This window comes from Leptomonas pyrrhocoris (assembly GCF_001293395.1).
Source record: "Leptomonas pyrrhocoris isolate H10 chromosome Unknown, whole genome shotgun sequence".
NCBI classification, from domain to species: Eukaryota; Euglenozoa; class Kinetoplastea; order Trypanosomatida; family Trypanosomatidae; genus Leptomonas; species Leptomonas pyrrhocoris.
The window spans coordinates 725,170-751,864 of record NW_015438359.1 but is presented as its reverse complement, the minus strand read 5'-3'; the positions used below and the strand labels follow the sequence as shown (position 1 = coordinate 751,864).

General features: G+C 54.7%; 10 protein-coding genes across 14 annotated transcripts; all 10 read left to right on the top strand.

Moving 5' to 3' along the window:
• Window positions 1–143: 143 nt before the first annotated feature.
• On the top strand, window positions 144–1,502 carry ABB37_02067 (putative mitochondrial hypothetical protein; the record flags this gene model as incomplete). The annotated part of the gene is made up of 1 exon (XM_015798839.1): window positions 144–1,502. The coding sequence occupies exon 1, from the start codon at window positions 177–179 to the stop codon at window positions 1,500–1,502; it is 1,326 nt and encodes a 441-aa protein (XP_015662317.1). The 5' UTR covers window positions 144–176.
• Window positions 1,503–1,939: 437 nt separating this feature from the next.
• ABB37_02066 (Membrane-bound acid phosphatase 2) lies at window positions 1,940–4,303 on the top strand (the record flags this gene model as incomplete). The annotated part of the gene is made up of 1 exon (XM_015798838.1): window positions 1,940–4,303. The coding sequence occupies exon 1, from the start codon at window positions 2,606–2,608 to the stop codon at window positions 4,301–4,303; it is 1,698 nt and encodes a 565-aa protein (XP_015662316.1). The 5' UTR covers window positions 1,940–2,605.
• Window positions 4,304–5,687: 1,384 nt separating this feature from the next.
• ABB37_02065 (membrane-bound acid phosphatase 2) lies at window positions 5,688–8,228 on the top strand. Its single transcript, XM_015798837.1, has one exon. It carries the CDS (start codon window positions 5,798–5,800, stop codon window positions 7,415–7,417), a length of 1,620 nt encoding a protein of 539 aa, XP_015662315.1. The 5' UTR covers window positions 5,688–5,797; the 3' UTR covers window positions 7,418–8,228.
• Window positions 8,229–8,568: 340 nt separating this feature from the next.
• On the top strand, window positions 8,569–10,216 carry ABB37_02064 (putative mitochondrial S-adenosyl-methyltransferase mraW-like protein; the record flags this gene model as incomplete). The annotated part of the gene is made up of 1 exon (XM_015798836.1): window positions 8,569–10,216. The coding sequence occupies exon 1, from the start codon at window positions 9,107–9,109 to the stop codon at window positions 10,214–10,216; it is 1,110 nt and encodes a 369-aa protein (XP_015662314.1). The 5' UTR covers window positions 8,569–9,106.
• Window positions 10,217–10,617: 401 nt separating this feature from the next.
• On the top strand, window positions 10,618–11,972 carry ABB37_02063 (sir2-family protein-like protein; the record flags this gene model as incomplete). The annotated part of the gene is made up of 1 exon (XM_015798835.1): window positions 10,618–11,972. The coding sequence occupies exon 1, from the start codon at window positions 11,010–11,012 to the stop codon at window positions 11,970–11,972; it is 963 nt and encodes a 320-aa protein (XP_015662313.1). The 5' UTR covers window positions 10,618–11,009.
• Window positions 11,973–12,614: 642 nt separating this feature from the next.
• On the top strand, window positions 12,615–14,505 carry ABB37_02062 (putative T-complex protein 1 gamma subunit; the record flags this gene model as incomplete). Of its 2 annotated transcripts, none has more annotated exons than XM_015798834.1 (1): window positions 12,615–14,505. In XM_015798834.1, exon 1 carries the CDS (start codon window positions 12,850–12,852, stop codon window positions 14,503–14,505), a length of 1,656 nt encoding a protein of 551 aa, XP_015662312.1. In that variant the 5' UTR covers window positions 12,615–12,849. The 2 variants fall into 2 exon arrangements, with proteins under 2 accessions (XP_015662312.1, XP_015662311.1); XM_015798833.1 differs by having other exon boundaries at window positions 12,624–14,505.
• An 877-nt stretch (window positions 14,506–15,382) lies between these two features.
• On the top strand, window positions 15,383–16,131 carry ABB37_02061 (hypothetical protein; the record flags this gene model as incomplete). 3 transcript variants are annotated; one of them, XM_015798832.1, is made up of 1 exon in its annotated part: window positions 15,383–16,131. In XM_015798832.1, the coding sequence occupies exon 1, from the start codon at window positions 15,517–15,519 to the stop codon at window positions 16,129–16,131; it is 615 nt and encodes a 204-aa protein (XP_015662310.1). In that variant the 5' UTR covers window positions 15,383–15,516. The 3 variants fall into 3 exon arrangements, with proteins under 3 accessions (XP_015662310.1, XP_015662309.1, XP_015662308.1); XM_015798831.1 differs by having other exon boundaries at window positions 15,386–16,131; XM_015798830.1 differs by having other exon boundaries at window positions 15,452–16,131.
• Window positions 16,132–16,525: 394 nt separating this feature from the next.
• ABB37_02060 (putative mitochondrial hypothetical protein) lies at window positions 16,526–17,325 on the top strand (the record flags this gene model as incomplete). The annotated part of the gene is made up of 1 exon (XM_015798829.1): window positions 16,526–17,325. The coding sequence occupies exon 1, from the start codon at window positions 16,729–16,731 to the stop codon at window positions 17,323–17,325; it is 597 nt and encodes a 198-aa protein (XP_015662307.1). The 5' UTR covers window positions 16,526–16,728.
• A 1,405-nt stretch (window positions 17,326–18,730) lies between these two features.
• On the top strand, window positions 18,731–21,189 carry ABB37_02059 (putative mitochondrial hypothetical protein; the record flags this gene model as incomplete). The annotated part of the gene is made up of 1 exon (XM_015798828.1): window positions 18,731–21,189. Exon 1 carries the CDS (start codon window positions 18,826–18,828, stop codon window positions 21,187–21,189), a length of 2,364 nt encoding a protein of 787 aa, XP_015662306.1. The 5' UTR covers window positions 18,731–18,825.
• A 567-nt stretch (window positions 21,190–21,756) lies between these two features.
• On the top strand, window positions 21,757–26,371 carry ABB37_02058 (hypothetical protein; the record flags this gene model as incomplete). Of its 2 annotated transcripts, none has more annotated exons than XM_015798827.1 (1): window positions 21,757–26,371. In XM_015798827.1, the coding sequence occupies exon 1, from the start codon at window positions 22,016–22,018 to the stop codon at window positions 26,369–26,371; it is 4,356 nt and encodes a 1,451-aa protein (XP_015662305.1). In that variant the 5' UTR covers window positions 21,757–22,015. The 2 variants fall into 2 exon arrangements, with proteins under 2 accessions (XP_015662305.1, XP_015662304.1); XM_015798826.1 differs by having other exon boundaries at window positions 21,761–26,371.
• Between the last annotated feature and the right edge of the window lie 324 nt (window positions 26,372–26,695).

Genomic DNA, 26,695 nt, shown 5'->3' with positions numbered 1-26,695 from the left:
TGAAGCGCGCTATTTTCTCTCCCTTCTTTTCTCCTTCCATTGCTTTATGATTTGGTAAATGCTGAAATTATATTTTCAATCATGATGCGGCGTTTATTTTATTAATAATTAACGATTTTGCGATTTTACAAATCGCTCTTGTAGCTTAAAAAGCAGCAGCAACAAGGGTAGTCGCCATGAAACGACTTTTAAGTCCCAAAACAGCTCGGCATGCTAGGCTCTTTCGGCTTGCAAACAGCCTAGGGACTCAGAATGGAGTTCCACAAAGCGATGGCGAAAAATTGGCTTGGGTCAATGCACATGTGAAGCGAATGCAAGACATGGAGTTGTCTCGGGAGGAAGAAACTCTGCGCGAGCGTATGATGCCGTTAGAGGTCGGGGACAACGCTGTTGTGACTAACAATCAGGCCACTCACGGCAACTTGTTCCACTTTCGTGAGTATCCTATGTATCCGGGTGAATACGTTCCTGCCGGCCACAATACGCTGTCGTCCTTGCGCGATGAGCTCCGCAACGATCTATCCGCGCAATCTCTCAAAGAAGCATGGATGCGCGTTAGCGGCGGCATGTATTTCAAATCGGTGGAGGATTATTACTCTTCAGTCGATGGTCTCGATGAAGAGCAACTGGGCGAGATCGTATCAGCGCTGCTGCCGGATCTCCGCAAGTACGAAGCGCAAGCGCTGGTCACCAAAGTTCTGGAGTCGTTAAGCAAGCCAGCGGACTCGCCCTCGCGTCAGCTGAGCCGCACCATTACCGCAGACGCAGTTGGGCTTGACAACGCCCCGGGGCACTACACTAACTTCCTCGAATGGATGGGGCGGATGACGGAGACGAAGGCATTCAAAACTGAACACGCGCTGTTCGAATTCAGCCGGCGAAAGTTCAACAAAGAGGATGTTAGAGTGATGTTCGAGAATTATAACCTTATGAGTAAGGCTGCTCTCGAGTCAGACAGCGCAGACAGCTACAGCCACTTCCACACAGTTCTGCAGGACTTCTCGCGCAAGGTTGCGGGCGAAGATACGCGACACCAAATCGGTGTTCGTCTTGACCCAGCTGAAGTTGACACTGAAACCGGGATTGCGGTCGGACACGGGCGTGCGGATGGGGAGAAGTACGTGTTCACGGCATTGATCCGCGAAAACCGCGATCATAACGGTTCTGTTACCTTGCTTGGCAAACCTCTCTCCGTTGCATTTGACGACAAGTCTTGGTTGATGGAGATGGTTTTGATGCCTTTTGATGAGGCAAAACTGGATTATCGCGACTTTGATGTGAACATTGTTTCTGAAGGAAAAGCGATGCCTTCTGTTGCGCACGAGATTGCTGCATTTGCGTGCCGAATGTCTGTGGCGAATGCTATTACCAAGCTGCTCCCACTCACACGCATTCCGTTAAAGAAGTCAGGTTTGTTGTCCGTTGATCGTCGTCGGGAGCCAGGCCAGTTCCCCGGTTTCGTGGATGGAAAGAAGAACAAGAGGAGATTTGCGAAACGCTAGGAACGTAGTTGTCATTTTTGTAGTTCTTATCACATCAAATCTTCTTAAAAATAGATACGCAACGCGTCACAAGTGATGGAGGTAATAAACCAAAGAAGCAAATACACATGTTTGTAGTGATTTGGAAACGCGGGAAAATTACTCTGCATCTTTGAACAGACCAACTACTACACAAGTCGAATGAGAATTGCGGGATTCGAGAAAACTGGTTGATCTTTTTTTTTTAATGACTTATTTTATTTCTTTAGTTTCTACAAAATAATAGAAACTGCTTTCCTACTTACACTCAAATCGTTGTTGTTCTGCCCTCTTCTGCGCTATTTTTCTTTCGCTGTCGCTTTTTCCGCTTCTGTAACCGCGGCCTTTTTTGAGTGAAAAACGCTACATGCACATCGCTCAATGATTACTGACTACACTGTTCTATCTACACACATATAGCTCCTCGCTTCCGCAAACACAATGATCGTTTTAATGCTGTTGGCTGCACTTCTTTGGGGTGTGACGAATCCTCTCCTAAAACACTACAGCAAAGGCATGACGAGTAGCGGATCTGCGAGAGATGACCTTGTCTTCTTTCTTCGCCGTCCTAAGTATTTGGTGACGCAAGCTGTCAATCTAAGCGGGTCCGTAGCGTTTTTCTGTTCACTTCGCGAGGTAGACGTCTCTGTAGGTTCCATAGTAGTGAACTCGCTGGCTTTTGTGATAACCGTCCTCATGAGTGTTTTCGTGTTGCGCGAAGGCCCTCTGCGCCCGCGCACTGCTGCTGGCTGTCTCTTGGTACTGGTCGGCACAGCTCTCTGTACACATTCGAGTTCGCATTAAACTGTTGTATGCAAGGCTCATCTTCAATGTACGCAAAATAATGACGCAAAAAGAGTTGAATACTGTTGCGATGGGCATGCTTTTCAAAAAGAAAAAAAGCTGGCAACACTTGGAATATCCAGAATAACATCCTTTGTTTGATTCAGAATTTCTCACGGCGACCACTAGGTGCTAGTCGACAATTCCACCAGTTTTGCAGTTGGCTCTCTCCTTTTTCTGTGCATTTTTCAGCAAGTTTTCTCTTTGTCTTCTCCACCTCTTTCGCCCTCTGCGTAAATGTTATGAAGCTTACGCATCCAGACGCTTCCATCTTTAAACACCGTTCCAGTTTTCTTTTTCCACCAGCGGTTTTCTTTTCCTTTGCAATGAAATCTCTCTTCGTTTTTGTGCAGGCTGTGCTGCTGCTGTGCCTCCCCGCCGTGGTACTTGGAGCTCCAGATTTAAAGCTCGTCATGGTTCAGTTGCTCCATCGGCACGGTGCGCGCACAGCAGAGGCATCGTACAACAAGACGCAGATCTGCGGCGACACACCGTGCGGTTATATGACATGGCCTGGTTTTAAAATGCTTAACAATACCGCTAGTTTCCTGCGCAACCGGTACAACACTGACCCAACTGTGGTGACAGAGCCAATGTTCCCTTCCCTGGATTATGATCTGGACGTTGCCTACAGCCGATCAACGGACGTACTGCGCACCTTGCAGAGCGCAGAGTCGTTCCTACGTGGATTCTTTCCCAACCTGACGTCGCTCTACCCTGCAATCCACACCATGCCCGAGAACGACGACTACCTGCTCTACACCAACTACGCCCCGCAATACAAATTCTATTACAATCTCGACTACAAGGGTCTTTTGGCGGTGTGTAATCCTGCCACGGACAAGAACTTCCCCGACTTCAAAACGCTCACTGATATTGGCAAAGAGGTTTACAGTGAAGGGTATTGCAACACGTTCGAGGCGCGCTGCAACTGCGCTTTTTCATTGTTCGACATCGCCATGCAAATGGAGGCACTCGGAGAGATGGACAACTATCCTCTTCTGAAGGCCAACCGAGACGGGCTGGCCGATATTGCGCGCACACACTACAGCCGCCAGTACGCGTATAATCGCACCAACACGCGGTGCCTGATGCAAGGCAGTGCTGGTCAGCCCATCTTGCAGGAGTTCGTCACCAACATCAACACCGCCATCACCGCGAAGCTGGCAGGCACGACAACGTATAAACTGTTCCACTACAGCGCGCATGACACCACTCTTTCACGCATTGCGTGCTCGCTGCAGGACAAAGCCGATGATGGACTGCTGCCGCCCTTCTCGCAGGTTCTGGTGCTGGAGCTGCTGGAGAATGAGACGGACAAGACATTCTACGTGCGCGTGCTGCGCGGCCACCCCGGGCAGTCGCCCGACACGGAATTTAAGTTCGACTGGGAGAAGGACTGGAGTCTGACGTGCATGGACGCGTGGCAGACTGCGTACCCCGCGAAGGACAACACGTGCCCTGTTGCCGACTTTGCGAGGTTTGTGCAGTGGAGCGCTGCGCCGGCGACGTCGAAGGGGTACTGCTACCTGGACGAGAAGTACCAGGAGCTGATGGCCTGCCCCAAGGGTGGGATCCACGCCGGAGATGCGTACCAGCCGCTGTCCTCCGCGTGCCAGTACTACCGCAATCGCTGCCCTGCGTACTCGTGCGAGGAGGGGTATTTGCTGAACAGCGTCTCGCAGCAGTGCGTGTGTGTGTCGTCGTCGTGCAGCGCACAGGCCCCAGGGACCGGTGAGTTGGCGGCCCGCTTCGCCGACGAGGACGACGAGGACGACGATGAGACGACGTTGCTGCAGACCTCCGGAATGACGAGCGCTTCTGTTGCGGCTGTCGCGCTTGGGTCTTTGTGTGTGGGGGTCCTGGTGGCTGCGTTCATCACGAGCGCTGTGTGCCTGTGCAGCCGGCGTCCTCGGTACGCGCAGGTAGAGCATGCCTAAGGCAGCGGCTGTCGTCGTCGTCCACGTGAGTTTCGGCACGGCTGGCTCCGTGGTGGAGAGTCAATCGTGGCAAGGAAACACCAAAATATTTTCTTTTCTGAAATCTTGCGCCTGAAAAAAAAACGCCGGGAGATGAATCGAAAGCTTAATGTTGTACTACTATCCCTTTCTCTTCTCTCCCCTCCAGTCGACCTCTCTCCAGGAAAGGCTGTTTTCTGTTTCCCCGCCGTCCCGCCCCTTTTCCAACCCCACAAGGTGGAAATGCAGACGATCTGAGTCTGCAAGAAACTCCCTTTCGTAAAGTTCTAATTGGTTCAAAAATAAATATAAAAAGAAAATAACGCCGTCTACCCTTAAAGGAAAATGAAATCGATACAGGGATGTAACGACACTGTTTTGCACTTTACTGATCTTCTTCGTGCTTTCTTCTTTCTTCCTGATCAGAGAGTAGTCGACTAGAGTTTTTCATCTTCTCTTTCTCCTCATGTTATTTTCCACAACCTTCCCGCAAACGGTACTAAATGTGTGGGGTACGGGAAGTGTAAAAATGTGGGCTTTTTTCCTTAACCGCACCAGCTAGCAAATTCAGTTGGATGGGCAACCCGCAAAGTGTGTATGCTCTCGCGGCTTTCGGATTTTTGGTTTCATAACGAGGAAGGTATTAGTAGTATTTTTTTATTACTCATTCGTATTTGGCTAGTTTGGTGCTGGGTGAGAGTAACAACCGAGACATCCGCTTCTCATCTTACGAGGGGTGGATGCACCTACTAGAATTGCACAAGCAAGCTCTGACGATACGTGTTCATGTGTTCAAAGAAAGACAGTTCTTTTTTGGTTGACGATTTTTTTGGGAGGATAAATCGTGACTGGTTAAGTTGACGGCTACTGTGAAAAACTTTTGGTTTTGTTTTGCGTAAAGTAAATTGGGGAAGATCTCTCCGCTTTGGTGTACATAGCGTGTTCATATAGTAGTGGATATAACAGTGATAAAGAGCAGCAAAATTCGCAACTATCACAGATGCACAGGTTGACTGAAACCGTGGTTTTAAGAAGCTTTTCGGATTGGGATGCTCAACGCGAAAATATGGTTTTGGCGAATCGGGCACGTTGGCGGAAACTTGGCTCAAAACTTGATCGTGTGCTCTAATTGATGGCTTCGTTTTGAAGTTCAAGATGTAAGGCTTTCCCCGCCTACCTCTACAAGAACTATTCTGGTGTAGCAAAGGTCCACAGCAAGACGTTAGTTACGCATGTTTAACGTCGTGTTGTGTGGGGAATGGAAGAAGACATGGTAAAGAGGGCTTTGTCAAAACATGTATATACTTTTTCACTCCTCTTTTTTTCTTCTCCGCATCTCTTCTCCTTCACTCTGTCTCTCAATCTAGCAACTCAACACGCTTTCCGCTTCCGTGCTCAGCTACGTGTTTTGTCCTTTTCGTTTTCTCTGTTTAAGACCTGGTAGCCTTTTTCAATTCTTTCCTCGTCACCTTCACCATGAGATCCGTTTACGTTTTTTTGCAGGCTGTGCTGCTGCTGTGCCTCCCCGCCGTGGTACTTGGAGCTCCAGATTTAAAGCTCGTCATGGTTCAGCTGCTCCATCGGCACGGTGCGCGCGCAGCAGAGACGACTTTCAACATGACACAGATCTGTGGTGACACACCGTGCGGTTACCTCTCCTGGGCAGGCATTAAGATGCTCAATAACACTGGCGCCTTCCTGCGCAACCGGTACAACACTGACCCAACTGTGGTGACAGAGCCAATGTTCCCTTCCCTGGATTATGATCTGGACGTTGCCTACAGCCGATCAACGGACGTACTGCGCACCTTGCAGAGCGCAGAGTCGTTCCTACGTGGATTCTTTCCCAACCTGACGTCGCTCTACCCTGCAATCCACACCATGCCCGAGAACGACGACTACCTGCTCTACACCAACTACGCCCCGCAATACCAATTCTTCTACAACATCGATAAGCCCAGTGTGCGCAGCGTATGCAATCCTACCACGGACAAGAACTTCCCCGACTTCAAAACGCTCACTGATATTGGCAAAGAGGTTTACAGTGAAGGGTATTGCAGCACCTTCGAGACACGCTCGGACTGTGCACGAAAGCTTTTCGATATCGCTGCCGCCATGGATTCAGTTGGCACTCTTGACGCTGCAAAACAGCCCCTACTGAAAAAGTACAAGAATGCTCTAGCCGAGTCCGCGAGAGTTCTTTTTGAAAAGGAGTACGAGTACGATCGCACCAACACGCGGTGCCTGATGCAAGGCAGTGCTGGTCAGCCCATCTTGCAGGAGTTCGTCACCAACATCAACACCGCCATCACCGCGAAGCTGGCAGGCACGACAACGTATAAACTGTTCCACTACAGCGCGCATGACACCACTCTTTCACGCATTGCGTGCTCGCTGCAGGACAAAGCCGATGATGGACTGCTGCCGCCCTTCTCGCAGGTTCTGGTGCTGGAGCTGCTGGAGAATGAGACGGACAAGACATTCTACGTGCGCGTGCTGCGCGGCCACCCCGGGCAGTCGCCCGACACGGAATTTAAGTTCGACTGGGAGAAGGACTGGAGTCTGACGTGCATGGACGCGTGGCAGACTGCGTACCCCGCGAAGGACAACACGTGCCCTGTTGCCGACTTTGCGAGGTTTGTGCAGTGGAGCGCTGCGCCGGCGACGTCGAAGGGGTACTGCTACCTGGACGAGAAGTACCAGGAGCTGATGGCCTGCCCCAAGGGTGGGATCCACGCCGGAGATGCGTACCAGCCGCTGTCCTCCGCGTGCCAGTACTACCGCAATCGCTGCCCTGCGTACTCGTGCGAGGAGGGGTATTTGCTGAACAGCGTCTCGCAGCAGTGCGTGTGTGTGTCGTCGTCGTGCAGCGCACAGGCCCCAGGGACCGGTGAGTTGGCGGCCCGCTTCGCCGACGAGGACGACGAGGACGACGATGAGACGACGTTGCTGCAGACCTCCGGAATGACGAGCGCTTCTGTTGCGGCTGTCGCGCTTGGGTCTTTGTGTGTGGGGGTCCTGGTGGCTGCGTTCATCACGAGCGCTGTGTGCCTGTGCAGCCGGCGTCCTCGGTACGCGCAGGTAGAGCATGCCTAAGGCAGCGGCTGTCGTCGTCGTCCACGTGAGTTTCGGCACGGCTGGCTCCGTGGTGGAGAGTCAATCGTGGCAAGGAAACACCAAAATATTTTCTTTTTAAATCCTTTTTTTTTTGGCTTTCAAGATTGCGGCTGCGAGGTATGCCCTTCTTTTCCCAAAATGTTTTACATTCGCTTTGGTTTGTGAAGCTCAAAACAGCAACAGCTGCAAAAAAAAAAACGAACTTTTTTTGTCCATTTTTAAATTTCTTTCAAATAATCTGAAACGCTTGCTTAGAGAGAAACGGGTGCGTTCCGTTGGCAGCAGGAAGCGCACGCACACAGTGAGTTCGGTACACGGTAGAAAGACGGAGCTTTGGTGCCGCCGCTGAGTTTTTCTCTGTCGATTCTTTAACTTTTTATGTTTTCTCTGTCTAACTCAGGTGATACATAGAAAGCGGAAAATGCATATTATTCATAACTATGTGGAATAAATGAGCTTCTCCTGGAAATATTTTCCTAAGGAGGTATTAACTAGAAAGTGCATTGAAAAGCTGAACTTTTCATGAGGTTCCTCTTAGTTCTTCTCGACCCTCCCTCTTGTAGTGTTTTCAAGTCTTGAAAGGTGGTGCTTGTTGAAAGGGACGACCTTTATTGATATAATACGCGTATTAGCAGCACGTTTTGAAAGTAATCTTTCACGAAACAATGAAACATGCTTCGTCTAGGCTACGACAAATGACATCTACAGAGTTTCAAGCAACGTTTTCCCTCTTTTTTCTTCTTGTAGCTCTTTGATGCAGGTGTATAAACTCTGTTTCTTTTTCCAGTATAACTTTCTGCGTTAAAGACCAACAAAACAGCCGTAATACTCGCCACGATATGCTTTCGTGACTGTGAACGACCTATAAAGAAAATGTGTGAAGGGAGATGTAAGCTTCGCTGCATTGTGAGTGCGTGTGTGTGCGTGTGTGGCAGCTCAACGCTTAATGAAGTCTTGCAGTATCGTGCAAAACTGTAACATGTCTGTAAGGTTTGCGCAGTACGCTGCGTTCTCTCTGTGCCCCACCAGCGTCGCCGGATAGTGGTCGTTAACGATACCACAGAATGCAATGTACCTTCTCACTTCACTTTCGTTCTCTTGTTGGCTCTTGTGTGTATTCTTTCTACAAAGTTACTGCACGAAATGCGCGAGCTTGACATCAGCGTCGCGTGTTGACTGTCACAATGAGCGTGCTGAATTGAACTGGCTCCCTTGTCTGTGTATTAGCCGGCTACTCTCTCGCTGAAGTGTTGTTTCTTCTTTAAATATTTTTAATTGAGAGGGTACATGAAACGAATCGTCGCACCCAAGCGGTGGGCGGCGATGAACCGCGTAGAGCATCCTCGTCTCATGCCGAAACAGCTGCTCCAGGGTGTGTGTGGGGGATTGAGATGGCTTGAGATGAAGAATCTCGCGGAGTACGTGGCGAAGCGCGCCGTGGAGGATGGATTCCCTAGCACAAAGAAGCAGCGGAGAGCACTCGGTGCTCGTTCACCTGAACATCTGCGGCCCCAGATGGTGAGGAAAAACAAATTTCCGACGAAATTATCCAGATCCTCATCCAGTGAGGCCGCTCCGGCCTCAAACTGGGCAGAAAAAGTACTCCCGGCTTCGTCATCAACGCATTCCTTGCCGGATCCTGGTGCCCTAGTATGTTCCTCTACTGCGATGACGGTTCCTTCTTCGTTGGGGGAGCTGGTTGCGGTGACGAAGCAGAAACGCCTCATATCGTATGATGTCCTGGATTGCACGTTCGGCACCGGATTTCACTCCGGGGTCGTGCTGGAGAACGGGAAGCCGTACACGCGCGTTGTCGCGATGGATTGCGATTTGGACGCCGCGACCGGCGCACGGGAGGTGGCAGAGGAGTTCGGGTCGCACCGGTTTCGCTTCTACGCCCGACCCATGTCGGAGGCAAAGGCGCTGTTTGGCGAACGTTCCTTCGACGCCGTCGTCATCGACCCCGGTCCCTCCCTCACCCAGCTCGAGAACCCAGAACGTGGGTTTCTGCTCGATGACGAGAGCGATCACTGCCTTGACATGCGCTACGGGCCAAGTCACGGCCTGAGTGCTTTGGAATACCTCAACACAGTTCCACAGAATTCGTTGTCCAGGTCCCTGGCGTCGTACGAGCTGCTGACGCCCGAGCAATCCACAAAGCTGGCGCGTGCGATACGCAAAGGGCGGCCTTTTGGGGCATCCCGCAGAGTTCTCGAGGTTGTGGAGGAGGCTGGAAATGACCTGCCGGAGGAAGGATGGATGGCGCAGGACAGTCGGCGGAAGGCGCCGATGTCGTGGAAGTTTCTGACCTCTCTGCGGTGCATCGTGAATCACGAACGCTACGAGTTGAGTGAGGCGCTGCAAAACGCCTTGTTGCTCCTGCGCAGCGATGGCCGACTAGTTGTGTTCTCGCGACTGCCATGGGAGGAAAAAGTGATCGCGAGTACGATTGAACAGCACCCACATGCACTGCTGAGCTACTCGGAAAGGGTCTCTATCGAGGACGTGCAAGAGCATGGGCACTCGCGCCATACGAAGATGTGGGTTGCCACACGGACGAAGCAGTCGTCGTACATTCTCAAGAACAGCCGCTCTCTCACGGAGGAGGCGGTGAGGGAGAGTGCGGTGCGCTGGATGGGTGGGCTCTACGCAGGGCAGACCTATGGCTTCCCAGCCAACAACTTTACCTTTGAGAACAGAGACCGCAAGGATTGGGCTGCCGTCCGCAACAATAGTAAGCCACTTCCGTTTGACTGGGACGACGACCCGAAGGGGTAAACAATAAATTGCGTTTTTTTCTGTCTGTCACAGATGCCATTGATGGTCTTTTAATAAACGCAGAAAGCGGAAGTAGAACCTTACCGGATATTTCCCTTACTGTTCCCATCGTCTAGAGCCGGCGCGAGAACAACGCTGCTGCGTGAATCACAAGCGCAGCCGGGGCTTTAGACACGCTACTCACCTGTGCGGCACGGCTACGCGGAGCCTCAGTACTCATGCACTACGCCTCAGGCTTGAGGCAAACGTCGCTCACCATGTATGTCTGTCTGCTTCTCCTCCTCCAATTTTTACTCTACTCTCCCTCGAATATCCATCTTGTTTTTGCTCGGACGCGTTGCTGCTATCTTTTTTTTTTCCTTCTCTTCTTTGCCCCCCACCACGCGGCGCTCTCATTGCAAGCCGCGTTTAGTTGTCTGCGCAGTATTGTGAAAGTGAGGAGAGAGCTTTTTCCAGCTGAGCGATCTCACCAGCGATTCACTGCTAGTGCCTTTCTCGTGCTTCTCTTTTCTTCTCACACACACAGTTTTCTGTTTTTCGCCGTGACGTACGCCGCTTTCGTACGTGCGCTGCTGATTTTGCACGCATCAATCGTGGTATTTGGTGCTACGTTACACGATACGATTGATGACAACATTCTTCTTTAGACCTTAGAACGCTCCCCCTACACGTACGCCGCACCAACCACATCTCCGTCTGCTCTTTCCCGCTTTTTAACATCTTTGTTTTCCTAGTATGTCTTTCTCTCTCTCTTTCAAGCTGCTCTGATTTCACCTCCACTGCGGAATAAATAATGAAATCCGCTCAGACTCTGGCGAACTTCCTGCAGCGAAGCAGCGCAGGCAAGGCAGAGCGAAGCTGCGTCGTCCTCACCGGTGCTGGCTGCAGCACGGAGAGTGGCATCCCAGACTACCGTGGCCCTCACGGCCGCTACCACCGCGCTGACTTCGTACCTCTGACGTTTCAGAATTTTAAGCGTGACGATAACGAAAAGCGTCGTTATTGGGCTCGCAGCATGCTTGGATACTCCACCATGTCTGCGGCGTCCTGCAACGCGACACATATGGCGCTCCAAGCGTTTGTCAACGCGGGTGCAGTGGCTCACATTCTCACGCAAAACGTCGACGGCCTTCACCACCTTGCGACGTATGGTGGTGTGGGCGATGCGGATGAGGCACATGCGTACAGGTACACCACCAGCAACGCCCCGCTGACGGAAATACACGGGAACATCCACACCGTCATTTGCATGTCCTGCGGCTTTATTATGCCGCGCGCACAGCTGCAGCGGCAGCTACGTGAGGCGAACCCAAGCCTGTACGAGATGTACGGCGCCGACAAGTCGCGTGTACGGCCGGACGGAGACTACAGCGCCCCTACGCAGGCGGTGAACGCGATGCGGTTGGTAATGTGCCCGCACTGCGGTGGCTTCTTCAAGCCGCACGTCGTCCTGTTTGGCGAGAACGTCCCGAAGCCGACGGTCGAGGTGACGATGCAGGTGATGCAGACGAAGGCGTCGTGCTTGCTGTGTCTCGGGACGTCCCTGCAGGTCTACAGTGCCTACCGCTACGTGGTGGAGGCAAAGCGCCTTAATGTTCCCGTGGCAGTCGTGAACGCCGGGAAGACGCGGGCAGACCCGGTAGCGGACCTCAAACTGGACGTGGAAAGCGTTGGCTCCGTGATGGCAAACGCGGCTCACGAAATGCTCGGACTCCCCGCCTCCGTCTTCTATCGTCGTAGAACGGTGCACATTTAGCTGTCGCAGTCTGTTTAGTTCATGTTTTGGTCTTGTGTGCCTCGACGCAGCACCGCCGAAGCTGCCATTTCACACTTACTCTTTCACATTTTCTGTCGTATTGTCTTCTTATCTCTTTTCACTCATCATTTTAGCTTACTTTAAAAAAAGTTTGGTTCGCTTAATCAAAGGCGGCTGCTCTCTTATGCAATAGATGCGTTATTGCGCGCACTTACGTTTACCCCCCTCACCCATGCATCTATCGATGTATGCAACAACACCAACAAGGAATCATCAAAATCTTAGGATTTGGATACCGAGCAAAAAGCTTGACTGGCGGGCAGAACAAACGGTCCTTCCTGCCGCTGCCGAGGCTTTAGTATTATTGCCGAACACCGCGTTGTCTGTAACAGGAAGGCCCATTCGCTAAACGTGCGGCTTTCTGTTTGTGCCTTTGTTCCTCTGTGTTGGCAAAACTGCAGATGGTGCAAGACTTCGATTTCGTCTGCTTTCTTGTAGCGAACTTATTGACTTCATAACCCTGGTGGCTTTCGAGCCTTCTAATGACGACAGCTGAACTCGCTGTTCTTCTTAAGTCGCATCCTTGCTACTCACTTTCTATCTTTCTCTTCTTTGATCTGACGATCACCTGAATCTCGAAAAGTATGAACAGAAGTTTATTTACTAGATTTCTATTTTCCTTTCACATACACGTAATCACCAAGGTCCTGCGTTGTCTCTCACTTTGGAGTTGCTCAACGGTTCTCCTTCCTTCCGGCGTCTCCTTCTTTAGGCTCACGAGGCTCCCCCCTCCGTTTTTAACGGTTCGAGGCGTTCGCTTTTAAAACACTCTTTTGCCAACTACTGTGTGCACATCACCTTCGTCGACACTGTGAAGATGAGTCAACAACCAGTGATTGTGGTGAACCAGCGCGTGCAGCGCGAGTCGGGCCGCAAGGCTCAGATGAACAACATCGAGGCCGCCAAGACGGTCGCTAGCCTGATCAGCAGCACACTGGGTCCGTGCGCGATGCTGAAGATGATCATCGATCCCATGGGCGGCACGGTGCTGACGAATGACGGCAACTGCATTCTGCGCGAGATTGACGTAGTGCACCCGGCTGCGAAGCACATGCTGGAGCTTGCCCGTGCGCAGGACGAGGAGGTCGGTGACGGCACCACCTCCGTCATCATCCTGACCGGTGAAATTCTGAGCCTCGCGCAGCCGCTGCTGGAACGCAACATTCACCCGCTGAAGATCGTCAAGGGCTTTACGCAGGCGCTCACCGACGCCCTCGCTGCCGTGGAAAGCATCGCCACCTCTATTGACCCCGAAAACAAGGAGCAGCTGGAGGAGGTGGTGCGCGCCTGCTTGGGCACCAAGTTCAACTCGCGCGAGGAGGAGCTGATGTGCCGCATGGCCGTTGAGGCCACCCTGCGCGTGGTGCAGGTGAACCCTGTGACGGGGGTGAAGGACATCGACATCAAGCGCTACGCCAAGGTGGAGAAGATCCCCGGCGGCTCCATCACCGACAGCGTCGTACTGGACGGCGTCATGTTCAACAAGGACCACATCCACTCCAAGATGCGCCGCGTCATCGAAAACCCGCGTATCCTTCTCCTGGACTGCCCCTTAGAGTACAAGAAGCCCGAGACGGCGATTAACGTCGAGGTGACCAAGGACACCGACTGGGAAGCGCTGCTGAAGCAGGAGGAGGACTACGTGCGCACCATCTGCAACGTCATCATCTCCTTCAAGCCGGACGTAGTGATCACAGAGAAGGGCGCGTCCGATCTAGCGGCGCATTTCCTGTACAAGGCAGGCATTACCTGCATCCGCCGTCTCCGCAAGACAGACAACAACCGCGTTGCGCGTGCCACTGGCGCCACCATCGTTAGCCGCGTGGAGGAGCTGACGGAGGAGCACCTCGGCAAGGCCGGCCTCTTCGAAATCAAGAAGATTGGCGACGAGTACTTCACCTTCATCACCGGCTGCCCAGCCGGCTCGGCTTGCAGCATCCTTCTTCGCGGTGCAAGCAAGGACACGTTGAATGAGATGGAGCGCAACCTGCACGACGCCATGTGCGTAGCGCGCAACATCATCCTCGAGCCCCGCATCATCTGCGGCGCGGCGTCGTGTGAGATGTCGGTCTCCTCGAAGCTCATGGCGAAGGCCAAGACAATCGGAGGAGTGGAGCAGGCGGCCTACCAGGCGGTGGCGATGGCGTTGGAGGTGGTGCCCCGCATCTTGACCAGCAACTGCGGCGCCAACGTGATTCGGGTGGTGACCGACCTGCGCGCGCGTCACGCCGATCCGGAAGGGTGGTACTGGGGCATCAACGGACAAACGGGAGAGATTGTGGACGTGCGCACCATCAAGATCATCGAGCCGGCTGCCGTGAAGATCCAGGCGCTGAAAACAGCCATCGAGGCCGCTTCCATGATCCTGCGCGTGGACGACGTCGTGTCTTGCACGAAGCTGCGTGATGATAAGCCGGCCGCGAAGCCGCAGCAGCAGCAAGACGAGGACCCGGAGGCTGCACCGGAGCAGTAAGGTGGTGCTTGCTGTGATTGTGCCGTTGTTGTAAACGCAGTCGAGCATTTGCATCTCTCTGTTTTTTCGCATCTCTCCGACGTGGCGATGAAGCTGTTGACTGGCTTTATTGGTTCATTTAATGGCGCATTTCGCGGGTGATACAAAGGAAAAGTGTAATTGTTCAAGATGTCATATACGAAGAAATGAGAAGAGGGCACGTCGATGTCTGTCACGGCAACCTTTGGCGTCCCACCGCTTCATTTTTGGACTGAATAAAGGAATTTATCGCAGCAGAGAACCGTTCTCTCGGCGAAGTGCCTTTCCTTTTTTCAGCACTGAGTGGTTTTTGTAAGCAGCCTGAGCGGCATAAATGGAAAAAGACGCAATGAGAAGGCCTTCGACGGCTCGTTCTACTCTTCCAGTTCCTGCAGTGATTATTTAAGATGTTTGTTTGTTGTTAAACTCTGATGCTAAACACATGTGGCGAAGTTTGTCTAGTTGTAACTAAAAACGAAAACAACCGGAAAAAACCCATAGAAGGCTTCTCAAGTAGCTTTGTTCTTTGCGGCAACTAGAGCGGAGAAGGGTTTTCACCGTTGCTAACGCTGGATCAGACGCTGAGAGCATTTCTTTTCTTCTTCATGCTGTTGCTGGCCGTCAACTGCGGGGTGCGTGCGGACGGATGTGAGACACACTACGTTACTCTGACCTTTTGTTGTGCCTCTTGGTGCAAAACGCCAGAGTGATGTACGCAATAGCGTGAATATATTATGTTTGTGATCGACTACAACGCAGCGGATATCGCAGTTTCATTTGTAGGCTGCTGCCCGTTAGACGAGAGTTAAACCTGAAAAGACACTTTTCTCCTTCACATCTGTCTACCCCGACCGCGATAGTAGTTTGTTGTGCCTTCTCTTTGCTGCGCTTCCTTTTTTTTTAACTTTTACTTTTAGCGTGCACGAGAGTAACTCTTTACTCTCATATGGGTAATATCATTAAAAAGTACATAGAAAGCGGCAGTGACACACAATGGCTTCTTCATCGCCTCTTTTAAATGCCTGCACAACCATCTTCGTCACAGGGCTCCCCACAATAGCAAACGATGCGGACGTACGGTCTCTCTTCAGCTCTTATGGGCGGGTGACGCACGTGAAGATCAATTGCCTGAGAGGCAAGCCAAACGGAACTGCCCAGGTACGGTTTCGCTCTCCAGTAGCAGAGCTGCAGCCCGGCACGTTAGTGACACTCATGGATCACACCGTGAACGTGCGACAGCTGCCCAACCCTATTGTCAAGCCAGTTGTGCTTTCTGTGGCCGAAGAAAATCTCAACAGTAGTACCACTCCTGTGCAGCCTGCACAAGCTGCCCGGTCACCGCCAGAAGATGCAGCGTCATCGACGCCTCTACCGGCAGGGGGTGAAGGTCAGCCAGTACCTTCGGCAGCCTCGTGTCCCAAGGTCGATGATAGAGCCGTGAAGGAAGACCCATCACACACCGCCTCTCCTTTTTCTTCCGAAACACAGGCAGAATCAGCCACGCCTTCAACTTCCGTGGTGCGCGATGAATCGCCAGAGTTGATGTACGACAAACTGCCGCCTCTTCCCGATGCTTTCTGCGCGTCTTCTTCCGATGATGACAGTTAGCCGGCATGGGTTCACTTTCCGCTTCGATGCGGAACAGCAGGTACACCGTCTTCCGACCTCCTTTCGCCCTCTTTTTCAGAGGACAAGAAACGGTGAGAAAAAAGGGCTTGGTTTCGAGTATGTTATTATGATCAGCATGACAAGAGGTGTTTCGCATCTTCTCGACTCACCGCCTGAAGCTAAGCATGCGTAGTGAGGCATGTGCATTGCTGCTGATCTACTTGCCTACCAAAGCTTTTATGTGCGTGTTCGAACACTTGCAACAGTGCTTTCGCTATTGTCTACTTCGTTAGTAATTATAACAAAGAAGAAGGTTCATTGTATTTGCGATCAGTATGAAGCTATTTTCATTCTTTCCGCTTCCCATTTCCTAACACATTTCCCACGCTTGCAAGTACACATCATAATACGTCATCCATTATAGAAGCTGGAAGATTGAAAGAGTGTGAGCTGTTCTTCCTCTCGGGTCTCAACACGCTCTCACACATACAGAGCTCAGTTCACTGATTCAGGCCAACACTCACACACCCACACACACACACAATAGCACAGACACCAGCAGGCGGAAAGACGGTGTTGCGGTTGAGTTGCCAGCAGATGTTTCGCTTAACATGGGGACGCTTGGGCGGCAGCGTCATCCGCAGAAGAACCGTGGCCCCCGCCAGCTCCTCAGCGGCTGTCTTGATGTCTGGCCGAACAACACGCGCGAGATCGGTGCAATCGAGGACCGCGTCAAATCCGGTGCGTCGGGCTTCTCGGGGCATCAGCGCCACTCGAACGAAATTGAGTCGACGTAGCAAGTCACCGGCAGCAGTGAAACACAAAGCTAGTGCATCGGACAACAGTGCGGGCAGAAGAAAGGGCGCACCGACCGCAGCAGATCAGGCGAGCGCCTCTACCCCATTATCCACTGCTAAGGTAGATGAAACGAAGCGCTACGCGTCAGCGCGCCCGGACTACATGTCCGCTGAACGTGAAAAAGAGGTGTTGGCGATGGCTGAGCGAATGCAGCGGCGGGACTTGACGACAGAGGTGCCGGTGGCGTCGTTCGCCTACGAAATTCTGAAAGCGCATCCCTCGGTGCGCAACATGGGGTTGCGTGAGCGCATGGACTTTTTGCTAAATCGCTGGGACCGCCTGAAACAAAGTAAGAAGTTAGAGTACATTAATGATCCCTTACGAGGACTTCTTTAAGTTCGAGTTTGGATTCGAGAGAGCAGCACCGCAGGGGTAGCGGGCATCGCCGCATCTTTCTTGAGTGCCCGCCGCCACGGTGCTCTGGCATCATTTGGTGAAGAACGCGTAACGCACTCGTGTCGCCACGGCGGTGCGACACTCACAAAAACAGCGTGTTTCCGTGGCGCGCCACTAAACTGTACGCCTCACGCGTGGCGTTGGACGGTGGTTTTCCCTCGTTCGTTTGGGTATGCGAGATGGCTTGGTCTGGGTCGTAGCAGATACGATCCAACTTCCTCGCGCTGCGCATCAACATCATTACTTACTATGTAAGAGGGACTTCCTTTTCCTTGTCTGTTCTTCATTTGTGGGGCTGATCACTAGTCTGTTTTTTTCTCGTTCAGTTAAGAAGGCGTGCGATGGACATGTCGCGCCTGCTCTGTATTATTACATGGACATATTTTGTGTGTTCGCAACGGGACTTATGCTTGGGCCCAGTGCAGGCGTTTTCTCTGAAGCTGAGATTTGAGTTTCTAATGAGTAGCAGTTTTGCTCTCTCTTTCGTTCTTTCTCTCCGGCACACACCTGCAACGGATGGGCGTCAGGTGCTGTGATCAATAGGCACAAAGGCATTCTCTTCGCAACAGTCAGTTCAAGCTTCAGCGTTGAGAGTGCCTTTTTCATTGTCTCCCATTTCTTTGTTCCCTTGCATTCTGCCATTCATAGAGCTGCGCTATGTAGCTGCGTGTTTTCTCTTTTGTTTATATTGTGGCGCAGATGTGCATCGAAGTTTTCTCCGCGGCGTAAATAATTCTTAGGAGCGATCTAACTGCTGTTGTGCTTTTATGGTGATTATTGCTTGTTCTATATATATATTTTTTACTCGGTAACAACATAAACGGCCTGCGTTTTTGCGCTCCCCCCATTTACAGCTTAGAGTCCTCACTATACACACACATACCTAGTCTTCAACGAACACTCGACTTGTGCGTATATATATTACTTCACACACTCAGATAACTCCACAATGGATCCAATACACTATATTACTCAGATACTGTTTAAAAAAAAAAAGAAAAGACATTCAACTCTAACAACACAACGCTTCAAGAGACGTCGTAGGTGCGGCTGCTTTCTCTATTCTTTTTTTGGTTTCGTGAGCGTGGTGTCACCACATTCGTCCGAGTTTGTTTGTTTTTGTTTTTGGGTTTGGCTGCGTCTCATTTTCCCACTTTGCGCGATCCGTTGCGGGCTTTGTAATTCCGTATCGGTGCGACCCGTTAAAGCGAGTATGACGCGTCTCCACTTTCTCCTCTTCAAATTCCGGTCTTTGCCTGCCTGCATCTCGCTTCGTTATGCGTGCGCACATCCGTTTGTCTCACCCACTGTATCGACCCTTTCACACACGTTTCTTAACACGGTAGGTATTGTTCGAAGCAATCCTCGACGCCTATCTCTGCTTCTCTGCGATCCTCTTTTTTCCCCTCTTTTTTGCGTCTTCTCAGTACCCCACGAAGGATGCGTTCTCCAACACGCGTTTTGCACCGCGCTCCGCTTCTCTTCTCGCCGCGGTTGACTGCGTGCGGTGCGCACCGAGGCGGCGCTGTCATGTGTGCGGAATTCCTCAAGACCACCATCAACAGGTATGGCGCCTTCACAGTAGCTCGTCGTCACGTCCACGAGCGCCCTTTCCAAGAACTCCCCCAAGACTTCTCACAGGGTGAGGCGTACGCAGTGGCCCGAGATGCTCTCCTGCAGCTGAACATCATGCACCGTCGTGGAATTGAGCCAGATGCGCTCATGTACACCTCACTTATCGCAACGATGGGCCGTGCAGGCTTGGAATGGCAGGCATACAAGCTCTTCTCTCGCATGATCGAGCAGGACGTACAACCGCTGCCGGAGACATACGTCGCCTTGCGCGATGCCACTAACAAGCAGCGGGTGGCGTTGCGAGAGCAAATTCAGACAAAAATTGAAGAGGCCGTGGACGTCTTTCCAGAAGCGCTGGCGGCGGCGGAGCGCGAGCGCCAGCGCGAGGAAGACCGCCGGTGCATCGCAAAGTTCAACGAGTACATGCGCGGCGTCTTGCCCGCGACAAGCTCCAACGCCCCCGCTGCCGCGGCGTCCACAGCTGCCGATGCGTCCAAGTCCGCAGAAAGCGCGAGGGAGGAATCTGCGGAGTCCCCCTCCGCGTCGCCGTCGCCATCGGTGGCATCGATGCACATCCGCAGCCCCGGAGACGCCTGGAGTGCGGCGCAAAGGGCCAAGGAACACCGCAGCCACGCACAGGGTCTCGCAAAAGGCGAATCAGCAGCCGATCTGCGCGCTGCCCTTGAGCGCTTGGATGAGGAGGAACTCCGCATCTACCTCGCCGCTCAGCGCCAGCTGCGTCACGGCACCAAAGTTCAGCTGATCGATCGGGTTCTGCAGAAGGTGAGCGCCAACGCGATTCGAGCCATGCTAGACCGCCGAACCCACTACTTTCGCTCCGTGGAGCAAATTCTGGCGGCCGACCTCCGTCAGCTCAACATGTCGGGCCCCAGCGCAGTAGAGCAGGCGGCACCAGCAACAGCAGGGAAGAACACGGCTGGGGGTACCGGAAAGGACCGCACACTCACCAGTGCGGAGCAGGATGCTGTCGGGCCCGACGTGCTGTTCGCGCCGTGGGGAATTCTGCGTAAGCCGATGCGACGCCGTCCCGAGCCACCGGCGCCGCGCAACGCGGAGCGACTTGAGCGGGTGCGCCTCAGCGAGCCAGAGCTTGTGCTGCTGCGTCAGAAGGCGGAGACGAATGATGTCGACGAGTTGCCCGAGTCAATGCTGCGGCGCTACGCCTACCAATTTCAGCTGCGGTGGCGTCGCAGCGACGGCGCGGCGTCGCTGCTGCAAGCCGTGCAGTGGCACGTGCTCACCTACTTCCCCGGCGCATTGCAGCCGTCCGTGGAGAAGAGTGGAAATGGCCTGGTGGAGAGGGCATCGCCAACGCCCGCCATCCGGCTTCAGAAGGAAGAAGAAGGTATGCGGACGACGCTGGAGAACTTCGAGACTTTCCGTGTCATTGCGCAGCGCACGAACAACTTACAGGTGGTGGACAACAAGGAGATCAACCGCCACCTCCAGCACGTGCGACTCGACGCGATTCGGCGCGAGCGCAAGATGGAGAACTCGCTGCGGCGAGAGCGGCACGTCATGGAGGCGGCGGGGCTGGCGGCCTCCGCCAAAACTTTCACGCCGCTGCCGATGGCGGGCGAAGGGGAGATGCAGGTCCTCGGCGTGACAGCGGGCGCCACCTCCACCGCAGACGATCCATCAACGACAAGGGCAACTTTACCAGGAGGCATTCAAACCTCCCTCATCCCTGCCGATCTCGCAGACGGCGGAGAGGAAGAGGCGGCGACGACGGAGGGGGATGACACCGCTGTCAACGAGCTCCCACCGTGGGCGCTGTTTGAGGAGGAGGACGAGTTCAACCTCTCCACCGGCCACTTCGGCGACCCAAACATCGGCCGATTTCAGGAGCTGAGTGACGCGAAGGTACGTCTGTTGCCGTCGCGCTCCGCCCAAGCGAAGTGGTCCGTTGATCATCAGCTGCTGCCCACCTCTCTCAACGACGTTGTGCAGGAGGCAGAACTGGCGCAGCAGCAGCGGCACGAGGCAGTCGAGAAGGAGTACGAGCGGCGCCTACACTACACAAAGTACCGCAAGTGGGACCACCTCATCGCAAGGGCGCAGGCGAGGCAGTCACAGGAGCGGACGGAGGAGTCTGGCGCAGCCCAGCCGCTGCCACCGAAGCGGCGTCTTTCGCAGCTGCTGCGCAAAGGACGGGACCGAAAGAGAGTCTCGGAGGAGGTGCAGGCAAAGTTCAGCAAACGGCTGTAAGAGTTCCACGGACATATGCCCACAGACATGTGCCCACGATCTCGTCTTTTTTTGGTGGAGAACACACGCTTTTCTTGCTGCCTTCCTCCGACCCTCCGCCCAAACCTTTTCACAGATTTAATTGTAAGTAACTTCCGCAACGCCGTCAGCGTTTGATTGTCTCCACTCTACGTGAGGACGAAAACAACTGTGTAATGAAATGAAAGAAAAGACAGGACGAAACGCGTGCGCATGTCACGTAAACGGAGTCCAAAGAAAACAGCGTCGCGGTGCGTCTCCCGCTTCGGTTTGCGCTGCGCTTATTGTGAACAACGGTAGCCGGGGTGCCTCCGGCTGCATGTTCTTCCGCGTTGCTCGTGGGGGAAGCGAAGAGGAACAACAGCGCCAGGAACAACGAAATACATGCCTCGAAAACTGTAGTAACGGTGAGGCCAAACGCAATTAGATGTGTCGTTTCCTGTTTGCGAGGAAAGTACAGCCAATCAAAGAATAATAGCCTCCTCCCTCTTACTTTGCCTCTCTTACCCATTGTTTTCATTGCGGTCTTTACGCGTTGTGCGTGCGAGAGGCAGAGCGGCAAGTGTGCGAATCATTTGCTGCTGCTGCTGCTGCTGCGGCACCTGAAGTATTATTTAGGTCTATCGTGCCTGTTAGCGTTAGCGTCGGGCTCTCAATCCTGTGCCGTGCCCTTTCTCCTCGACCTCGCCGCGTGCTTGTACGGTGTACCACTCATAGACTGATTGTATTTCTCACCCGCACGCACATTACTAAAAACACATAGTTGGAGTTCTTCCTCTCTCGAGTCAGCACCAGCTGATCGTTGAGTATGTCCTCTAAGCCCCCTGCGCGGACGGCGCGGCCACCAGGGATTGACTGGCAAGACTCCTACTTCTCACTGGATGAGCGCTACCGTCAGCTGCAAAAGAGTTTCCACGAGCAGGAGCAGGCGCTGAAACTCATGAAAGTCGCCCGCCGTAAGAACGAAGCCCCGCCAAAAGGTCCGTCTCTCTCCTCCACGTCGGCGCGTCAACCGTCCTCGTGGGCTACAACACACGCCGCGGGTAACCCAGCTTTGACCTCGTCGTACGGCTACGAAAACGTTGCCGACAGCCGAGGTAGACTACACCCTCCCTACAGAGCCCGCCCGCGCACTTCGGACGCTGGACCCTTTCATCCTCCACTCAATCCAGTTTCTCCCGCTTTTACGCAACAAAGTCACGCCGCGTTTGAGCACGTCGCCAGTGACGCGTTAAGCCCTAGCGCCGATCAAGAAGGCCCACTCAGAAGAGGGGACTGCGCTCCACCAGCTGCACCGCACAGCTTACCTTCCACTTCTTTTTCACCCTCTCCACAACCCGAGCAACAATCGGGTCCTACTACTAGTAGCACACAGGAGTACGTCTCCGTGCCCTCCGCTGCCCAACCGCAAGCCGCCCGCGCAGCCGCCATCGCCGAGGCCAGCGCCTGGGGAGACGCGGCGGCCCTGCCGGACCCCGCCATGGTGTGGGGCACCGACGGGCAGAGCAGCATGCAGAACTACGTCGTGGCCAGCGCCCTCTACCACGCCAACGAGGAACTGCGGCGCAAGCTGAATGAGTCGTCAGGCACCTTGCAGACCTTTCAGCGGGAGCTGGCCGGCAGTCGCGCCCAGTGTGCGGCGGTGCAGACTCGGCTGGACAACGCGGCCCAGCAGATGCACCAACTCGTGCGGGAGCGGGACTTGGCCACGCAGAAGCTCACCAACGCCAGCCACACCATCGCCGATATGGAGCGCACCCTGCGCGATCGCGTCGGTGAAGAGGAAAAGATACGCTTCTCCATGGAGACGCAGATCGCCGAACTCCGCAGTCGTCTCGTAGTGGGGGCAGACAGCAATGAACTGCTGCAGAAGGACGTTCGCAGCTTGCTGACTGAGACGCGCGATCGCACCGGGGAGGTAATGCAGCTGCGCTCGAAGCTCGCCTTGGCGGAGTCCGCTCTCTCGGCGCAGAGGAACGCAAACGAAAACATGCTGGTGGAACTGAAGAGCCTCAACGCGCAGCTTGTTGAGGAGCGGAAGCGGCTCATCACCGTCACCCGCGAAGCGCAGGTGGCCTCGCTGAGCGGGACGCGCGTCGCTGACCTGGAGGCGCAGCTGCGACGTGTGCAGGCGGAGCGCAACTCAATCGAGCACGAGCACGTCGGACTCATGTCAGAGTTTGTGCGAGTGACCGAAGAGGCGCTGCGGCACGCCCGGGAGGAGGTGCGAACCGACGTGGCGGACTGGAAGGCGGCGGCGGGGCACTGGGAGCAGGTGTCCCAGTTGCTCTACAAGGATATAGCGGAGCGCACGCAGCAGCATCTGCAGTGCCGCGCAGACTGTGAGGAAGCAAAGGAGCAGCGTGATACGGCAGCGCTGCAGGCACGCGCGCTGAAGGACGAGGTCGCGTTGCTCGCGGCGAAACTCGACATCGTCTGGCCAAGCCATGTGGCCGATACCAAAGACCTTACGGTCGACGACATCCAGAACGTGTTCGGCCGCAAGGACCGCCAGGGCATCTTGCTTTTTGACGAGCGGTGCCGAAAGGCGACAGCCGCGGCCGCGGCGAAGGCTGCAGCGCGTCGCCGCCGTGAGCAGTGTGCTTCAGAGGCCAAAGAGCCGGGAGAGGCCAACGGTGTGGAGAGCGAACCGGGCTCGGAGGAGGAGACAACAGAGGTGCAGGAGGACGAGGGCTTCAAGTTGACGGCAAGTTTCTTAGCCGACCTTCCCGCCGATCCGACCAGTGCGGCTGCCCAACTGCAAGAGCTGCACGAGGTGAATGCGACGCTGCTCTCCGAAGTCCATCGGCTCCAGCTCACAAACGACCTGCTGCAAGACCGGCTGGACAGTCTGGCGGGTCAGCAAAAGGATGAGCGGGCACGCATGGCGGCTGCCGAGACTTCCCTCCAGCGGCGCGAAAAGACGGGTCACAAGCTGCTGGAGAGGCAGCTCGATCGTGTAGCCTTCCTTGAGGCCCAGGTCAAGTCCCTGCGTGGCTATCACGTCGCATCCAACGCGCCCATCGACCAACTCGGCGACAATGAAAACATCTTCGAGCTCTTCCTCGGCCAGCTGGTGGCAGCGGAGGTGCCGGAGGGGGTGGGGGTGCCGGACCTCTTCTCTCACGTCTTCTGCTCCGTTGACTTTCTGCTGCACGAGACCATCACAACTCCCACCGTGCGCGGCCTCAACGGCTTCTTCGACGTCACCGCGTCCTTCTGTGTCTCCATGGACACGCTCCTTCTTTATTATCTCCACACACGCAAACTTCTGGTGCAGCTGCATCGTGTGCGCAGCGAGGGCGAAACCACCGCCGCCATCGCCGCCGCCACCACCGAGGCGAAGGAACCTCCCACAGGAGAGGCGGCGGGCGGCGGTGAACACCGAAGAGCTAAAAACGGTGGCGGGCGGGGCAGCCTTGGAGGAAGTAGTGCCGTCACGGGCAGCAGCAGCGCCAGCAGCAGCACCCACCCAAGTCTGCGCATGGCGGAGAACATGTTCGAGACCATTGCAGAGGGCCAGGTGAGTTTGGTGGACATCATCCTTTCTGAAGAGTGTCGTCACTCTGCCCGGCCAACTATGAAGGGTCACGTGCACCTCTACACACCAGGAAAGCGCCACATCGCCTCACTGGAGCTCCGACTCACTGCGCGGCGGCCGTACTCGCCTGCGTTTCTGCGTGCGGTACAGGAGGCCGTAGAAAAGTCACGTACGAGGCTGGACGATGGGGACGCGGTGCTTGACGCACCCACTTCGAAGGTTGGGGAGGACTCTCACTTGTTGGATTGGATGCGCATGACAGCCAACACCTCTGCGGAGGCCGACTTGCAACCGATGGGAGACGTTCGGCTGCCGCTTCGTGCGAGCCGTACCAACGCTGTGGCACCCGATGTCACCAAGGACCAGCCGACGGAGCGCACGCTGCACTGGCCGTCGGCGCCCCTGCAGTCGTCCGCGACGGCTCTCTCGCGACTCCACCGCAGCCAAATGCAACTCGTGCTGGTCGCCGATGCCGACGACGCCACCTCGTCCAGCTCTTCGTTCTACGTGCAGCAACGCTCTCGCATGTCGGAGACGAGCGGCGCCTTGGTGGTACACCTCCCCGCGCCCTCCCCTCCACCGTCGCGCTTTTCACGCAACGCGTCCCCGTGGTCTGCCCGCGCGCCGTCGTCGTCGTCCGCCGCCGAAGGAGTCGAAGATGGCGGACGGGCAGACCCGTCGCATCGCTTCAGCAGCTTCGCCGCACACGCGCCCGCCGAGCAAGAGTCCCGTTCGCCTTATTACGGCCCCGCGTCCTTCATCCACGTCGACCGATCGCTGCTGACTCAGCCGACGCCGACCCGTGACAGCACCGGTGGCGCATTGGCTGGTGCTGTTACGTGTTTGTGGGTCGATGTGGAGAGACTGGAGCTGCCAGCGGACCTGCCGCCGCCTGTCCCGCGACTCTCGTGCTACTTCCGCGTGGATGCGCTGCAGAAGGAGGTATGGCTGGCTGCGCCGCCGACGGCACGCTACACGTGGCCCTACTCGGTGGACCGCTCACGCGACAGCGCGGCGACTACCCTTGGTATCCCACTCCCGGTGCTGTCCATCACTCAGCTCGCCGCCGTTGTGCGTGAGCCGCTGGTGCTGTTCTTCCTGGATGCAGACGCGATGGCCGCCCCGCCCCCGCCCCCGGCGACAGCAGGCAGCGACACGTGTGTATGGGCGATGGCGGTGTGCGAGTGGAACCAGGCGGTGCAGCACCCCGATGAACCGCACGCCTTCCGTCTGCCGCTGATACGCCGTGACCAGTCCGTCGTGGCCGGGGCGGTGGTGCGTCTCTCTCTCACGGCCACGACGACCAACAGCCACAACGCCACCACCCCGAGCGCTGTGCACGAGTACCACGGACAGCAACGAGCTCCTGCGGCTTTTGCAAGTGCTGCTGCAACGAGTTTTGGCGTGTACGCCGGGGGCACCGGTGCGAGCGCCACTGTCACACCTCCCCCTCCTCCTCCCTTTTCGATGACGAATGAGCTGCCCAGTGCGTCTGCACCTCCACCGATGTCTGCCGTGCCAGCGCAGCAACCTCCGACAGGAGACGGGCCGCGTGCTTCGTCCATGGAGGAGGAGCTTTTGCGGCTTGAGTACGAGCAGCGCCTTTCGCGTAAAGGAATTTGAAGGAAATCAACAAAGTCAGAAAGGAGGAAAGGGCTCGTATGGATGCACCCATGCGTCCCCGTGGCTGTTTCCTTCTTATGTTTCGACAGCGGAAGCCATACGTTGTTTCTGTGAACGTGGTAGCTTTGCTTCTGCGTTGGCATTTATAGATCTAGATCAGGCGAAAAGGAACTGCAACCCAAGATGCATACCTCTGCGGTGCAGCGCGTTGCTGAGACGAGTAGACTTCTCGGAAATCAAAATGTGTGTGCGATAACAGCAATTTTCGACTTCCGCTGCATAATGCGACCTTTGTTTTGAGGCTTTTCACTGCGAAACAACAGC

Bases quoted from the DNA above. Each gene is read 5' to 3' on its own strand.
- ABB37_02065 (XM_015798837.1), top strand. From the start codon at position 5,798: ATGAGATCCGTTTACGTTTTTTTGCAGGCTGTGCTGCTGCTGTGCCTC.